The following is a 17,284-nucleotide window of genomic DNA, read 5'->3' as shown; positions in this document are numbered from 1 at the left end:
GTAAATTATTGCATTGGGAAGTGATTCTGGTACACACATAAGGAACAGCTAGGTTCAGACATTGTTCAAAAATGATTCATTACAGCTCATATCTGACGCTTCACATTCATAACATGCACACAAATACCATTTTTGTCCTGGCCTCAACAGCAGAAAACATCATATTTGTGGACCTTTATCGATCCCCAGTGGGGATTTACAAACAGAGGTTATCGCAGCAAATGTGTGGGTGAGATTAAGCTCGAGAGGACGACGCTCTTCTTCATCGCTGTTTAATTTTGTCGCGCTGGTGCAAGGGGATGACACCGCAGTCAACGCACAATAAAAGAAGAAGAAAACACACTTCCAAAAAAATGACTTCCATTGGCAACAGACTATAGTTAACACTCATTCAACTTAAAGATACCAAGTTATACGAATAAAATAATAATTATAGTCACTGTTTTACAATGAAAACTATTTCATACCCAGTTCTATGCTTTACCCAAATGTAAACCACTGATTTTATATATATTGTAAATAAAAAAGCAGTTTTCCTGTAGTTCCTTGAATGTGTCATTTTAATTTGCTTAACCCTTTTAACACTGAGCGTATTGCTAACGGCACATTTGCACTTTGCGTTACCGTAGTTACATCGGAAAACTTCCGACAGTTTCTGAAAGCCGATTAGTTGCAATGTCAAGGCCGCTGTGTGGTTATTACGGTAATTTCACTCGCGCTGTTTCAGGAAGCTGGCGAATCCGCGTCTTTTGTGGGACGAACACCTGTACGTATAGTATCCATTTTCTGGCCTGTTTTTGCACATTGAGAGACAAAGACTCAAAAAAAATGTTATTGTAAATATGTTTTATACTGTTCAAATTTCAAATTTAACATGCAAGGTACATCTGCAGTATACTTTTCTAAATAAACATTTTGGACTTCCAAAAATGAGTTAGTTTTGCAACTGGGAGACCACATGTCTGATCTGGATGTAGCCTATGATAATAGCATTTAATATGATATTATAAGATCCACTGCACCGGCATTCCATCAAGGTGTCAGGAGCTTAATGTAAAGTGCTGCAGCTCCTGCTTTCACTCATGTGTGTGGGCTCTCCCTTTCATATTCAGTCAATTAAATGTCTATTCTCATCACCCGTATCTCCACAATCGCGGCACAGCTTCATGGCTACATTTACTGCTTTTCCATTACAAACAAGATCAAGCTGCAGCTGGGACTCATTTGGGTCAATAGAAAATGAGTTCAGTTCCAGCCGTGTGTAGTAGACACAGGGACAGGTGACCGTGCTTTGACGGCGTGGCTGCAGGCTGAACTGGCACTGAGCTGCGTCAGAACGCAGCCCATACAGCAGAGAGATCAGGTGCTTACAGTGATGGCCACAAGCTGCCTCACAGACAGAGTCTGACTCTCACATTCCTGCAGTCCTGGCACCTCGTGATGCCTTTTAATGGCTGACATTGTTAAACAGCAACATGTACGCTAAGGCTTAACCGTTACAGTGCGCTGGGATAAATGCTTAGCCGAGCCATAACTGGGCTTTGAGATGTGACGGTCCTGTTGTGCACGAACACAAATATAGAATAACGTAAAGAGACTGAACCAATGTGACTTTGATCCTATTTAACATTATCCACATATGAGCTGAGTTTGCCTTTATATATATACATATATATATATATATATTCAAATCTAATATGTAGTGAATGTTGTGCAATGCAAGTTTACTTTCCTCTACATCTGACCTTCAGAATAGTATTTTTTTATTGTCATTTGATAATTAAACATGAAACTCAGTGAATTATTAAGTCGATTTTATGTCCATCACACCTACACTAATAAAAGAAAATGAAAAAAAAAAAACCCAATACTTCAACTTGGTAACACCTAAATGAAATAAGTTAATTCAAACTAGTAAGCGAGTTTTCTTGGTATATAAACACTCACACGCAGGCTTGGGTAGTACTAAACTATAGTACTATCCAAGCCTGCGTGTAGTACTATACCAGGTATACCAGGTTTTTTTACTGCATGTGTATTTATAATTTTTTGAATATTTAAGTGTTTTCTTAGCTTTCCTTTTTGTTTCCATTCTATTTATAACATTGTGAATTTTGTCAGAAGCTGGTGAGGAACGTCTTTTCTCTCCATTGTTACTAAGAAGTTCTCACTTGTGTGACTGTAGCTCAGTGGTAAAGTGAGTCGTCTTTCAAGTTGAAGGTTGTGGGTTGGAACACACTGTCGCACAGGGTATATGGGTATAAAATATGTGTGATAGAAAACGTGCTGCACATACATGTACTGTGTGAATGGCAAAACTGTAGTAAAAAGCAGCTTTACAAAAACAGACATATCTATCTTAAAAATGGACTTGAGAAAGGCTTTTCGAATGAATTAAAGCTGTTTTGTAGAGGTGAAAAAGCTGCATTAAAAATCCCCACAGCCTCACAGAATCAGCAGGGACTTCCACAGTCACAGTCACCTCTCCGGTCACTTTTGTTTTATTCTCAGAAGACTGCAAAGTCACATTACTGTGGTGTTACTGTTCTGAGACAGGACATGTTCTCTTTTGTCCTTTGTCTCTCAAAACAAGCCACACAAGAGAACGTCCATCAACACAGCTCGACGAAAAAAGCTCCTGCGTATCCCCCATCCATTTCCAAAGTTGCCTGAAATAATCACAGAGCAAATTATTACTGCAGTTGTGCACACTAAGGTCGATTTCTAAAACCTGCAAGACTAGCTTCACCAACAGGCTTCACATTGTAAATGTGCCCAGCGCAGCATCTTCTGTTAGACATTTACACAGACTCCAGTTTCTTTGTCATCCTGTTTATGCACATATACCCGCATGCTCGGCAAAAACGAATTTTCTCTCCAGTGCACAACTGACGAAATACCATTTAAGACAAACTAAGCCAGTATCACTGTTCTTCGCTTCATACAAGGAACAAAATGCCTGAGTCGCAGAGGGAAGCGTCACACAACAGTGTTTGTGCCGATAAACTGAAATATATTCCATGTTCAAGACAGGAAGGAGAGAACAATGATCCAACAACCACTACAAATACAAATACAGCAAACTGAGTTTTAATATAGCGATTCATTTATTATCAATTACCAAATAAATACACAATGATTACTCAAGGAATTCAGTTACAATAACACATCTATCTATATCTAATAAAGCACTATCATGACCGCAATATGTTTTTTGTAGTATATGTATTCATAAATAACATATTTCCATGTTTTTGTATTACCTTGTGTCACATACTTTCCAGTTAAAGGAGCATGTACAGAAAACTGCACATGACATTAGCATCTTTCAGTTACTGTACCGTTACTATGGAAACCATTTCACAGTCTCCTGTTTTGGAGAACACACATGTTCTGCGATGCTATAAACAAGAACTCTATTTTGTGTGTATCCATACAGTTCTGCAGCAAAGTGTGTACGTTGAAACATATTTTACAGTTTATAAATTCTCTGCATTCCATCGCCAGCAGGAACACGCATGTTCCCAGAATTTGTCACATGTTGCCCTTGGTGCTTTGTTAATGGTGGAAGCTGAGGCCATAAAAAAAAAAAAAAAACACATCCCTGTGATGACAGCTTGATTTGAAATATGTCCTCCAGAAGGACAAATGTGTGATGGAGGTGAGAGCCAAAGTGGGTCCTCTTATCTCATCCAAGTAAGTGGACATCACATTTGTCATGTGATTTTTCTTGTTTACGCCAAGATCAATACTGTCAATATCTCTGCCCAGAACCCTGAGCAAGTCTCCACATCGGTAGATTGTCATCCTATGTTTCCAGTTCCCATGTACAAATTACTAATGGTGACAAAAGCGGTGTCAGACCACCCTGCCCTTTTCCCTGACCGACTGAACATACCCCGCTCAGCCTAGACGGTCAATCACTGTGGTAAAAGGGAGCATGTGGGCAAATAAATAATCTCTTATGCTGGGCATACACTATGTGATTAAATAAAAATATTGTTGTTTAATAACTAATAATCTATAAATAAAAGATATGTTTGGCCACCATCCTGGCTACTGATAATTGCCAAAAAAAGATTTTTTTTTTTAAAGTTTCCAGGCAAAGAGTAATGACTCTGGTTGATTTGAGCATTTCTTCGGAAATGGCTATTAGGATGGAGGACAGTTTGGCCTTGAAAGAATTGGTGGTATCTGGTATGCTACAGTCTTTCCAACACCCTGCCTTCGAGGACGATTTGATATGTTTGATTCGGGAACAATATTTGTTATTGTAAAACCGTTTTATTCGACGCAATTACATTTGATGAAATACAATTCTTTGTGTAATGTCGGCCCTGATTTCAACTCAACATTTATACATTTATAACCCTTAAGAGATACAGTGCTTCATAAAAATGCTTTTTTTTTTCTATTTCATGACACAGATAAAGAAGGGAGGATGCCTACAAGTCATTGTATAGACCCAGACAACTTGGGGCCAAATGCATGAACCAGCACCCTCATGCCCAGGGGCCTCACTTTGGCACTTGAGGGGAAAATGGAAAAATAAAATAAAGAAAAGCCTTTTGGCCCTTCTAATACCCAACACTGCAATGTGTTTACTCTCAAACACTGAGAACCAAAAACATTACAATTTGCTCACAGTCAGACAGACAATGGCGGAGGTGCTAACTCCAGAAGGCAATACTTGTAAATGTACTATTTGTGAATATAGTGAGAATGATGAATAATTAGATGAGCCCCTTGTGACACTGATTTAGCGAGGTCACATACTTCATTACACAACATAATGAATTTATTCAGATACATTTTATGGGTCACCACTTTTATGACAGCCAGTTTTCTCACACACCAAAGCATCATGTATGTACTGGGGCTGTCAAAGCCTGATGTAAGTTACTGTATGCCTAAGTGCTATAAACAATCCAGCAATTACAAAGTTTTACTAACATGAGACAAAAATCACAAAGTAATCAGGTAATCTGTGTCAGCAGCTGATTAAAACACATATAGGCTTCGTCGTTGAACAACCTCGAGTCATAGAAGTTAAGATGGGACCAAACAGGTCAGGCGGAGTAAACTTAGAGTAAAAGAGCCCGTGTTTGGAGGATGGGGTTAGATGGATGGGTCTCAAAAACACAGGGCTTATAAACATGACGACAAGTTGACATTTACCAAACCGAGTAGTTTTTGTGCCTAATACAACCTCCCTGAGCACAATATCGCTTTGTGGTCAAAAGTTAACCACGGACAGGATTCACAAGATTCACAATCTTGTATTTGAATGGATGGTTGTCCACTAGTGGCGATTGCTCTAAGACAGCAAGGGAAGCTCAGCTTCCTCTAAAATGTGGTCAAATATGGATGTGAGCTTGACAGTGATTGGACAACAAATGCAGGAAAATCATCACTTCCAGGGAAGCTGAGCTTCCACGACACTGGCCTTCTGCATGAAGATTGGAGGAATTGTCTGAATGGCAGAACGTGTGTTTGATTGATAGCGTTGCAGAAACACATACGACAGCGGAGCCTTTTCTGCCTCAGTCCTGTGTGGATTCTGCGAGGGAAGTCTGAAGACAAATGGCTGGCAGCCACCGAAGAACAGCTGTCTTTCGTTTCGCCCGTTGCCTCCATTTTAAGCGACTCGCTCCACGGAGCAAAATTTAGATGTCATTACTAGATAGCCATCGCTCCGAGAAAACTACCACAAGCACGTTTGTTGACACATCTTTTTGTCGCTCCGCATATATCATCCAGGTCTATCCGACTGCCTGCAGAGGCATTTTCATCTATGTCCGTTGGTCACGCTTTGTGAACGTGGGAGATGACTACACCCTTTTCAGACTCTGGCATTAGCCACAGTACATGAACACCTGTAATGTCAGGGACACATGAAGAACACTAAAAATCCTGGTATGTAATGAATGATTATCACCATTACCGTGCTTCACTTGATGGTGGGTATGTTGTTATTTAGTTATATATGAAAACTTGATTTGTGCCTAGTTTATTTATTTCAGATTAAAGTTACTTTTATTAAAGACGAGGGTCCTATTTGTGATTGTGATTTATTTATTTTAGATTTATTTGATTTGTTTCAGGTTTATTTCAGGTTGAAGATTTTTGTTTTAATCAACAATCTCTTCTGCTGCCTGTATAAATGACATTGTCATAGCTGATTCAGAACTGTCTTGTCTAAACTTATAACTTGATACACTTGCTGTATTTCTGCTCCTGATTTCTCTCTTCTGTCTCTACCTCATCTCCCTCATCTCCCCATTCTCTCCCCTTCCTCTCCTCTGTTCCCCATTTTTCCTTTCACCTCAACCTGTCGAGGCAGATGGTCGCACATCTTTGAGTCTGGTTCTGTCAGAGATTTTTTCCTGTTAAAAGGGACTTTTCCCCCTTGTGCTTGCTCATTGTGTGAATTGTTGGGTTTCTCCGCACTCTATAATGTTGTAAAGGTTTCTGCTTTACTATGTACAGTGCTTTGAGATAATCTATGTTGTGATTTGGTGCAATACAAATAAATTGAATTGAATTGAAATGCTATATTTATGTTTCATGCTTGTTCTACATTGTATTTACTAATACAGATAAAAAAAACAGCATTTTGTTATGCTCTGATTTTGTACCTGTACATTTTGTAAAAGTGTGTGTGTATGTGTAATGCTAACATTGGTTAGCATGTGGTGCAGCTATGCTAATAACAATGTGTCCGTTGTCTATTGTACATACCACATTGTGTTTGCTTACATGATAACGTATCACATTCTTCAAGGTGTGTCCCATTTCATAGGGCTGGATTTTAATCAGTTCCAAACGGCTAATGCGAAGGTGGCAGGTGGGGGTGGTGGTAAAAATAAGAAATGAGATCGGCCCCTAAGTTTAGGAGCAGGATTTCCCTTCATTTTTTTGCATCGTTTTCTTCATTTGGTCACCATACATGGACCATGACTCTCATTTTTTTCTCAATTATATGTTAACGTGCAACCACATTGGTCCCGGCCAACAAGATGCATTAATCTTCCTGACAATGTTTGTGCCAACAGAGGACAACACAGAATAGGATCGCGCTCTAGCAATCATGTTAAGTTGTTGATAAAGTTCATGAGGCAAATCCAATAGGTTTTCTGTAGCAACCAGCTTATTTGAAAGAGCTGCACTCACACCATAGTGGAAACCATTGCAGGAAAAGGCTTCCTCCTTGTTGGCATTATAATTAACAGGACGCTGAGCTGACTGGAAGACAATCATTACTTTAAAGGCTTTCAGAGCAGGGCCCTCGTAAAGCTTCGTGAAGTTCACAGTACAGCCAGGTCACAATATGAAAGCAAGTATCTAAATTTGCTGTTGTAGGTTACCATGTATACAAAAAATAAAGATGAAGCTTAAAAAGCTCTTACAACAGCTGACCTCTTTTGATGTCTGTAATTTAATCTTTTACTGGACACAGGCCAACTGTGATAACAAGGATTACCAAGTATGTCACAGTAAGTTTCCTTTCTCCTATCATTCATCCGAGTAGCACTATCACTTTGAATTTTGCACTTTTATATCCATAATGACTCCCATATCCAATGTGACTTAAAGCACAGAGTAGCCTGATACAGTATAGCAACATATAATCACACACAGTTGATTCCAACGTTCTCATCATCAAACGTATAAACATCCACTTTATAGCCTTTATAAAAAAAACTTTAAATTTTTTTTTTTTACAAAATGAAACTCCATAATATAAAATATAGAATACTAAGCTCTATAAATACTTACTTCCATGTCTCGAGGTGTCCTGTGGACAGTTATACAGGTATCTCTTTTACTAGTATTATACATATGTATATATATATGTATATATATATATATATACATACATATATATATATATGAAATACAAGAAGAATCTTGTGGGTGCGATCGCACTGAAAGTGACCAATCATAAGAGGGCCGGTGCCGTCTGTGCAGTAATATTATTTGCTTGTGAGCGTGTTTGACTGCTCTCGTGACTTTTAGACTAGCAGAGCGCCGGAATCAAACCCACAACCTTCCGGTTGAAAGACGACTCGCACGACAATTAAAGTGTAAATAAAATAAGCCAAATCAAATATGCGAGTGGTGTTCTGCTGCGATGACCCCTCCATGGGAGCAGCCTGAGGACAACAACAGTGATTCAAAACGTGTTGAAACTGACATTGGTGCGACCGCTGAAAAACGACCAAGGTCAGGTTACCTTGCTAAATCTGAGTTGACGCAATATATCTGTCAGGTCATGTGGGTGATGCAGTTTATTGTGGTTGTGGTGATTCAGGTCTTTGACCATGAACACTAATTAATTAAAATATGGCAACGAAACAGAAATAATAACTATATCATTTAGCTCCCCAGCAAGTTCCAAATGATGGGAAAGCTGCCTTCCGTCTACGATTTCAGAGCTCTATTTCTCAAATTCTTGTTTGCTTTATAGATTAATGGGAGGGAGAGGGAAGTGATGAACGGTGACTGTCACATCGGCAGAGTCATTTTTCTGACCATTTACGACACATGATTTTGCCGCTGATTTACACCGCTGACTGACAATGGATGTTATTTTAAATGTGGGTGTTGGTCAGGCGGTTGCCAGTGTCCAGCTTTGTGCTAAATTAAAACCCTCTTGGTTGAATCTCAAGAGCTGAAGGCCGTCAGCAGTTGTGTCACGGCAGAAGTGGCTGACTGATTTTCGAAATATCACGACATGATGGACTGCAGCTCCTTGGCCTGAGGGTGAAGCACATGCAGCTTCTCTCTGCCTGCACACTCACTCTATGAAATTTGTTCTGACCACTGTGATGCATTCAAGGGCTGCAACACAACAGTAAGTTATAATAAACAAATCTAAGCAACCAATATAGAAAAAAAAGACAAAATAAATTACAAAAATACATGTACTGCAGTATAAGTGAGACAAAGAGATAGTGTTACGTTATTTGTTCAATTAAATGCATACATTGTTTAATGTTATATATGGCTAATTAAATGATTGCACAACAGCCCTCCTCCATATATCTTATAAACAAAAGCCAATTAGCTTCTTTGTCCTTACACAGAAATAAACTGCAATGTTTTGTGCATAATTCAGGCATAATTTAATCATAACATTCGACAAATTGTATTGACTGCACTGTATAATGCTACGATACAGTATGACAAAGTGCTTTCTGCAACCTTCCTGCTGAATCTGCTTTCATTTGCACAACTGTAAGCTGTACTGTTGTTCGTGAGGAAGACAATGAGGCCGATGTGTTCGACCAGGAATTTAGTTGGTACATTTCTAAAAAGAAAGCTGCCAGGGCACACTTATAAACACGGAGCCACGTAGCACAGTCACGTAAAAGTGTACACACCGACTTTGAAACGTTGTTTAACGTCTAAATTTTAAATGTGGTGTTTTCAAAAGCAATTATAGGTTTGATTCTGCAGACAAAGACGCAGAAAAAAACAACAATTATTTCGTTAGGCTCTGCGTGTATTCAAAGGCCTTACTATAATGACACTTTCTTTTTTCCCACAGTCTACCATATGAGTAATCACGGGGCAAGTCGCTGTTTACAACATGTTTGAATAATTTATTAAAACACTTGCAAGTGGCTTAAAGATATGTGTGTTTTCGTTGAATGTATCGTGCAACGCCATTGGGGTTAAACTTGATCCCATTTGGTGACCATGGCAGCTGACAGATTTGAAAAAAAATAAATAAAAATCAATAACATAGGTCAAAACACTGATCCTAATCAATGTGCCAAGTTGAATCCAAATTGGATTTAAAATGATTATCACTGTGACAAACGGAGAAACACCACTCTCTACGACACACCTGCCCACTACTGCGAAGACTCTTCCCCTTTCACTGAATCTTGAAATGACTCTGGAATGGCTCTAGTCCAAAGCACACGACAAAGACATAACCTCAACCAACCCACAGCATGTTCTTAACAAAAGCAAACATCAGCCTCACATATTTTGGCACACCAGTCTTCATCAGAGCATCTGTTTTTTGGCACAACAGCCAAAAAGCAGAACAGACAGACTGATGCGTGTGGCCTGTTTAATCGCATACTGGTGAAGAAAATACATTAAAAACATCATTTGTTACTTTTCTAATTTAGCAATTTCCTTTGACAAATAAAAAACTGTTGTAGATTTTTTTTTAAAAAGCCGTGGCCTTTACATGAGACAATTGTGGGTTTTGCAAGCATGTCAACATGTATTTTCAGATTCATCTTCCCCCTAAATATAAATCACTGGTTGGCGAGAACTACAGCTGGAGCAATTTTTAATCTGTGACATTCTATTGTGTTGTTTGCTCTTGTTGAATTAACATCACGCTCTGTCAAAAGCCTCCTTTGTTCTTTCTTCTTTTTTTTACATGTTTATATAAAGCTTTCGGATATGTGTGTGCACAGCGGCAACAATAAAGCCGGTACTGAAATTAATAGGTACAACCTTGTATACGGCGCTGGATTAGAACCATCAATATGGCTGTCAGAACAGTGTGGTGATGTTAACAGTGAGTGGCCTTGAATGGGCCAAGCCTCACATGCAGTAAGTCAAAGCCATAAAATGGGAATCAACCTCTTTTAACTGATCCTCCATGTTCTGAAATTGCAATATGTATATATATATATATACATATATATATATGTATAGTTATAGTTTTTCACAATGACAAGATACCCATCCCAGGTATTATGTATGCAATAGCAAAAAAATAATACACAAAGGTGTATTTTATTTATTTGTTCAATAAACCCATGAGGCGGGAATGGATTTAATTTTATTTCAGTTTGTGTCGGCGACTCACTGTCTGGTTCTATGTTGGCAGTGAACCCGAAGCAGTCGGACACGAGCACTGCTCATTTGTCACGAGCCATATATTGTTGTCGTTGCAATATTCACCGACGTTATCACATTTTCCTCGTGCCGCACAGTATTTATCGCAAACAGGCCCATTATGTTGCCTGTTTGAACAAGCCTTCGACTCACACAGGCCTCCTGAAAACCATACGTGAATATTCAATAAATAGAAACCTATTACTGGTGCGAACTTGCTAAAAGCAAAGTGTAAAACTGGGTAAAAGAAAATAAGTGGCGAAATGTAACCTGCTTGGAAGTTAACATCAAAAAAACTATGCTAGAAAACAACAACATTGTGCCTCATTCCTGCTTGCTGAGTGACATAATATTTAGCCTTTAATCACAATTCACATACACGGAAAAATACAAACATGATTTTTTTTCCTCCAAAGATGTGAAATGCACTAAAATGTCGCCTGAAAAAAGAGACAGAGAACTGGGAAGAGCATAATTGCTCTGGTACATTTGTAATACATAATTGGAGCCTTTTGAATAGCTTCAGTAAAACAGTCAGCCCAAATGACATAAACTAATGACTTATCCCTCCCCCGCACCTTCTATTTTTAGCAATGATCAAAATCCCATTATTCTTAGAAGCAGATGCACGAGATGCGCAATTTCCAATAAAATTTAATGGGGCAAAAGTGTTTTCCCTAAACTGCAAATCAATATAATCACTATCTGATTTATTTATTTAATATTTTTTTAAACATAGCGTTCTGCACGTGTCCCAGTTCTCCAGAAGCAGCCATCCTAAGCATGATAGCCAAGCCCTGTATTTTGCCACAGGACTCTCTGAGGGAAATGACTCATAAACACTGTGCCCCAGTGTATAAAGCTGGAATTGTAAATACCCCCAAGAAAAAAAGCGAAAACAGACGCAGTCGCAGCACGTACCTCCAAAATCAGGCCTTAAACGGATGTCATATCCCTTCAGCAGTTTGTCCACGGTGGTCTTGGCCAAAGACATTCCAGTGCTTCCAGTGGAGGAGCTGAGGGCAGAAAAAAAGGACAACAGTAGGTATTTTAAACCACATAGACATTTTGTTTCTCATACTGTATGATGAAGCCTGGGAAAAGACTCATCCCTCCATGTCTACTAGTTCATGCAAAGCAGTGAACGTGTTGTCTGTCTCATGCTCCAGTCTTTGTTTGTTGTTTTATTCTTGCATTCTTGGCAGTCGCCACCTAATAGTTAACGCCCCCACACACTGTCCAACTTGCATTGATAAAAAATTCATTGCAATGTTTTGGTGATTTAAAAAGTGCTTTTTGGAAGTGGGAAGCCATCTTAAGTAGGCGTGGCTGTGACCAGTGAGCAGTTACACAGCGACAGGTGTCAATCCAAAACATCTATCGCTATTAGAAAGAGTCTCATCAATCAGACTCCATATAAAACAGTTTAAACAATACATTTCTATACTGGCTGTGCTGTGCGATGTGGTTTGGTTTCCTCAATCAATAACACATAATATGTGAAGGGGTACGACTGTGGAATTGTTTGCCTCGTAGAAAGTCAGAAAGCAGGGTGAAAACAAGATTTTGCTTAATGACTAATGAGATTGAAGCCGTTGTTGAGGATGTTGATTTCCAGTTTATGAACACAATTAAAAGTAAGGTAATGGCTAAATTTGGTAGATGTTCAGGAAACAAATTGAGAATAAGACATATTTTGTTCGACCTCAAACATTTGAATTAATAATACCCACACTGTAATAAATATATATGTTTTTTTCCAATGCAAGAAATATTCTGTTGCACTGTATACAAGTAATATTTGTAATTCATGTTCTACTCTGGTTTATTGGGTTATATCTCTCTAATAACGGTGTCTTGTAATGACATTCTGAAATAGTTGACTGGATGACACAGTAAAGGTGCTAATTCACCTGACGCATGGCGTGCCACCGTCTCTTCCATCTACTGACGTCGATTAAAATTCAAATAGTTTAAGTAAAACACAATATTGAGATTTATTTTTGCTCTTTTGCCAGTGGTGAACCTCCTGTTAGCAACTTTGCTAACATAAAGGTCAGATAGAATTTTATAGATGGGTTGTTAACTAGGCAAGCTAATGCTAGTATTTTGGTCGTAGGATGTTAGCATATATGAACACAAATGTAATGGTAAATCACGTAGCCTCCTCTGTTTGACCTGAAAAGTTAAATCTGACACTATGAACGAGTGTTAAGAAAACCTAACACTGGTTGAAGTGTGGAGAAGTGTTGAATGTTTTTACTCGCAGTGAATGACACTGATGTTTTGCAAGCTGGTAAGAACTATGCTAAACTAGACTTAAAGTGACACCTCGGTCGTATGCGGGAATGCTAGCATTGCTAGCCTACTGGGGGAGCACCGTACACAATACACCTGAGCATTTTATTGATGCCCATCCTGACATGCATATATTTCAATTTGGGGATGTATCGTAATGTCAGGCCTCATTGGTCTTAGGCGTGGAGACAGACTTCAAACCCTCAGAGGGCAAATATACCGTCCGCGCACAGTCTGCGTGAGTGACACATGTAACATGGGTGCTGTGACCTGCATCACCTGACCGAGAGCAGCTCTCCAGCTGAGGTTTCTTGTTACGGGAGAGGGTTCGACGAGAGTGCGAGGGGAAGAAGCTGCTTAAAACTGTTCCCCCGACAGACGCACTAGCCCTCGGCTGAGCCGGGGAAGCACCGTTCAATTAGCTCATGGGCAGTGCAGCTGTTCATCAAGCTGGCCAGTAGCTACAGGACTTGTGGGTCTGACACCTGACAGCATCATTACACTACAAGAGAGGAGCCGTGACAGCTGAAACCCAGGCAGGATTACACCCTTATTGTTTGTTATTTAGGGACATTATTGTCATGGGATCAGTCGAAGCGTTACGATTGAACAAAAGACAAAGCTCCATATGCGCACTCCAGGAAGACTGACCAGAGTTTGATGTGTGAGCTCAGAGAAGCTGAGAATGAGGTTAATTTTTTCTTTTTTTTTGTCTATTTATGATGTCAAAAAGAATGTGCCATTAGTAATAGTAAAATGCCCTTTTATGTGTGTTGAATGCTTGATACAACTTAATCTGTGCTTCAGGAAGGGAACATTTGCTAAATCTGCCAAGCCTGAAAGAGAAGGCAGAACGTTGCCGTTTAAAGCCCGAGCTGTAAAACAATCACAAACCTCTGTATTGAACTGAAATGTATTGGAATATTGAATGAACCACTGCAACAGTCATGTTTGTGTATGTATGGAGGCATAAGGACTTGCCCACTTTTGTGCATGACACATAAATAACCCCCCCCCCCACACACACACACAGTACAGTTTAATAAGTTGTGTAAAATATAGATGACTCAGCATTTAATTTATTTTTGAGACTGCTCACAACTCAATTTAAGGGTTTCTCAGCATTTAATTTATTTTTGAGACTGCTCACAACTCAATTTAAGGGTTTCCAAATGAATTAAGGGTCTTGTATCGCAAAAGTGCAATGTTTGAAAAAGATGATTGGAAAGTAAGTATACTATCTTTTTGGGATTTTGATTGTACTGCATTTTAAGATGTTGTGTGCTCTCCTCTTTATTGTTAGTGTGAGGTGTGTGTGTGTGGGAGGGACCCTCTCTGTATACAAGCCTAAAAATATGGCTCTCCCACTGGTCAGTCGATCATAATGGAGTCCAAGTGTCAAAACAACAGTGGGCAGGTCCTTTTGTGGAGAACTGACATGTCAGAAGTGAGGCTGCATAGGAGGAGGACTGCAGACATGGACGATTATATGGGCCACGAGGGGTTTTATTGTTCACAGCACTGATCAGGAGGTTCTGATACACTGTGATGAGCTTCATTAAGGCTTGTGCAGTAAATCATTCTGTAAACATCATATGCAGGGCCTGCACTGAAATCTAACAGGCTGTTGTCTCTCCTGTCTGGAGAGGAGCAGCAGCAGCTGATGATGATGACGACGATGATGATGATGAAGATAATTTCATTTTTTTTTTTGATATTCCTAATTTGATTCAGTCATGTCATGGATCATAATATTACCTTGCAAATTTGAGATGGGATATCAGTATAGGCCTCGTCACAATAGAACCCCATATAGCACATCTGGCTGCTTGTGGCGTAATCAATCGATGATCGAATGACTGATCCAATTAGGGGACAACCCTGGGCTGTCATTCTGAGTGTGATCATGCTGAAAAGTCGCCACCATTACATGCATACATGCACATCCCCGTTTTGATAGAGGGAGTATAGGTGATGTTTCACAATAGGTTTGACACCGACATCATGCACGCGCATGTTTTTACGCTCGCGAGCGCCACAGCACCGTCTATTATAGAGCATATATTGACAGCACTGCCCCTAATAAGTGGGCCCGGGAACCCCGTCAATGCGATTTGCGCGATCCAAGCCTTTTATTGATTTGTTATAACATATATTTGTGTGATTTTTGCATTTTTTTTTTTTGTTCTATCATAAAATCCAAAGCTGGTGGTGTTTCCTTACCTTTGAACAAAGCATACGAAGGACAAAGCCGCCACAGCAGAGAAAATTCCACATAATTTATCTTCTTGACGACCCAACATCTCCACAAATCCTTGGATATAGTTTCTATAATCCAACCAGTGCAGTGGTCCTCCCCCCCGGAAAAAATGCCCAAAGTAACAATCAAATGGCAATCAAAAAAAAAAGAATAATAATTGCCCCCTTTTTTTTAAAAAACCCGTCAAATAAACAAGCCTACATCTACGCATGCGATGTCTTCATCTCAAACAGGCGTCTTGATTTCAATTTCTGAAAAGACTAAATCGTGTATTTGGCCCCCGCTGTTTTCCCCAGCTATGGAAATCCGTGCAGGTCACAGAGCCCCTCTACTAACACCACAAGATCAGACATCTTGCTCTTCTTTTAAAATATAGCAGCATTTACGGCAGTTCCTAATTGACAAGTATTTGCTCCACTACAAAACAAACAAACACGGGCATGAATGAGTGAGCAGCCGCCTCAAATCGGTGGATGAAATTTCCCAGTCCAAATCTGCAGAAGAGGCATGGTTCCAGCGACGCTGCTGCTGCTGCTGCTGTGGCGCCAGACTATTCCACTGTGTGATGTTGTTCAAAGATATTTGCTGTAGAGCTGCTGATCAGTTGAAGAGGAGAAGGTGGGTTGTATTAAAAGAAAAAAAAAGAAAAGAAAAATGAAATCTTAATTCCCCCCCCCTTTTTTTTCTTCCTCTCCTCACTCCTCTTCTCGCAGCTGCTGCTGCTGATGCTGATGATGATGATGTAGATCAGCGCAAAGTCACTGAGGGGAAAATGCACATTGAACAAGCAGTGGGTAATATCTGATGCAGACGTCAGAGGAGCCTATATCACTCCTCTCTGGCGGAGGAGAAGGAGAAACAACACACACAACAAAAAAAATCAAAAACTACATGCCGAGAAATACGGATGGCTCCTAATAGACAAACGCATGGATCACCATCACAGCGTCGGGTTTCATGTCAAAGATGCCACACACACACACACACACACGCGCGCACGCACAAAGAAAAGCTCTACAGTATCTGGACGGTCCGTGCACTTGCCTCCGCTGTCCAGCGTTAAAAGGCGTCTGAGCGCGTTAATATGGTCCACGAGTGTTCTCCTGAGCAAATGACAGACACTCAGCAGCCACAGAGAGACATGATCACAGGGAAGCGCGTCTCTCTGTGCCTATCTCTCTCTCTCTCTCTCTCTCTCTCTGTGTGTGTGCGTAGCTCTCTCTCTTCCTGTCTCTCTCCCCTTACGTTGTTATAATTTTTTCTTCTGTTTTTATTTAAAATTCAAATAATAATAATAATCTATTAGGGGTTGGAGAGGGAGGGAGGAGGCGGGTGGAGGGGTGGGGGACACCTAAGGTGAATTCCTGCGCGACAGCCTGTTCATGCGCTGGATTGTGTCTGTCTGGGAGCCATTAACATGCTGGGAGTGTGTGTGTGTGTGTGTGTGGTGTCTCCATGCATTTCACGCGCGCGCACACGCGCACAAACACACCATCTCTAACCTTAACCATTATGAGTTAATGCCCTTACCTCAAACTTAACCCAACCACGATTCACCATCTTATTTCTAATCATAACTCACCAGGTTTTGGTCCCCATGTGGACTACAGGTTCTGATAAGATCAGTGTTTCTAACAGAAAACATCCCAAAATGTGTTGCTCTGGGACTCTGCATTGACTCCCAGAGCCTCATCCCTAACATGACCACATAATGCTATAATCTGAACTCAGAAATGAGTTTCTGCCTCCTTAGGACCAGGTTTTGGTCCCCATGTGGACAACAGGTTGTGAAAAGCTTAGTGTTTCTCCCAGAAAAGTTTGTGAAACTATGATTTGTCAGGACTCTGCATTGAC

At 40.0% G+C, this 17,284-nt stretch overlaps 1 protein-coding gene across 2 annotated transcripts in view; it reads right to left on the bottom strand.

Moving 5' to 3' along the window:
* The window catches only part of gabrb4 (gamma-aminobutyric acid type A receptor subunit beta4), a 53,926-nt gene extending 37,830 nt beyond the window's left edge, over positions 1-16,096 (bottom strand). For both annotated transcript variants that reach the window (XM_044042190.1, XM_044042191.1), the window contains exons 1-2: positions 15,394-16,096; positions 11,794-11,888 (exon numbers count right to left, since the gene is read on the bottom strand). In XM_044042190.1, coding sequence (XP_043898125.1) covers positions 11,794-11,888; positions 15,394-15,473 — 175 coding nt within the window. In that variant the 5' untranslated portion in view covers positions 15,474-16,096. The remainder of the gene's footprint in view (positions 1-11,793; positions 11,889-15,393) is intronic.
* Between the last annotated feature and the right edge of the window lie 1,188 nt (positions 16,097-17,284).

The sequence above is a fragment of the Solea senegalensis genome, linkage group LG13 (genome assembly GCF_019176455.1).
Source record: "Solea senegalensis isolate Sse05_10M linkage group LG13, IFAPA_SoseM_1, whole genome shotgun sequence".
Lineage (NCBI taxonomy): Eukaryota > Metazoa > Chordata > Actinopteri > Pleuronectiformes > Soleidae > Solea > Solea senegalensis.
This window is presented reverse-complemented; position numbering and strand designations above follow the sequence as displayed.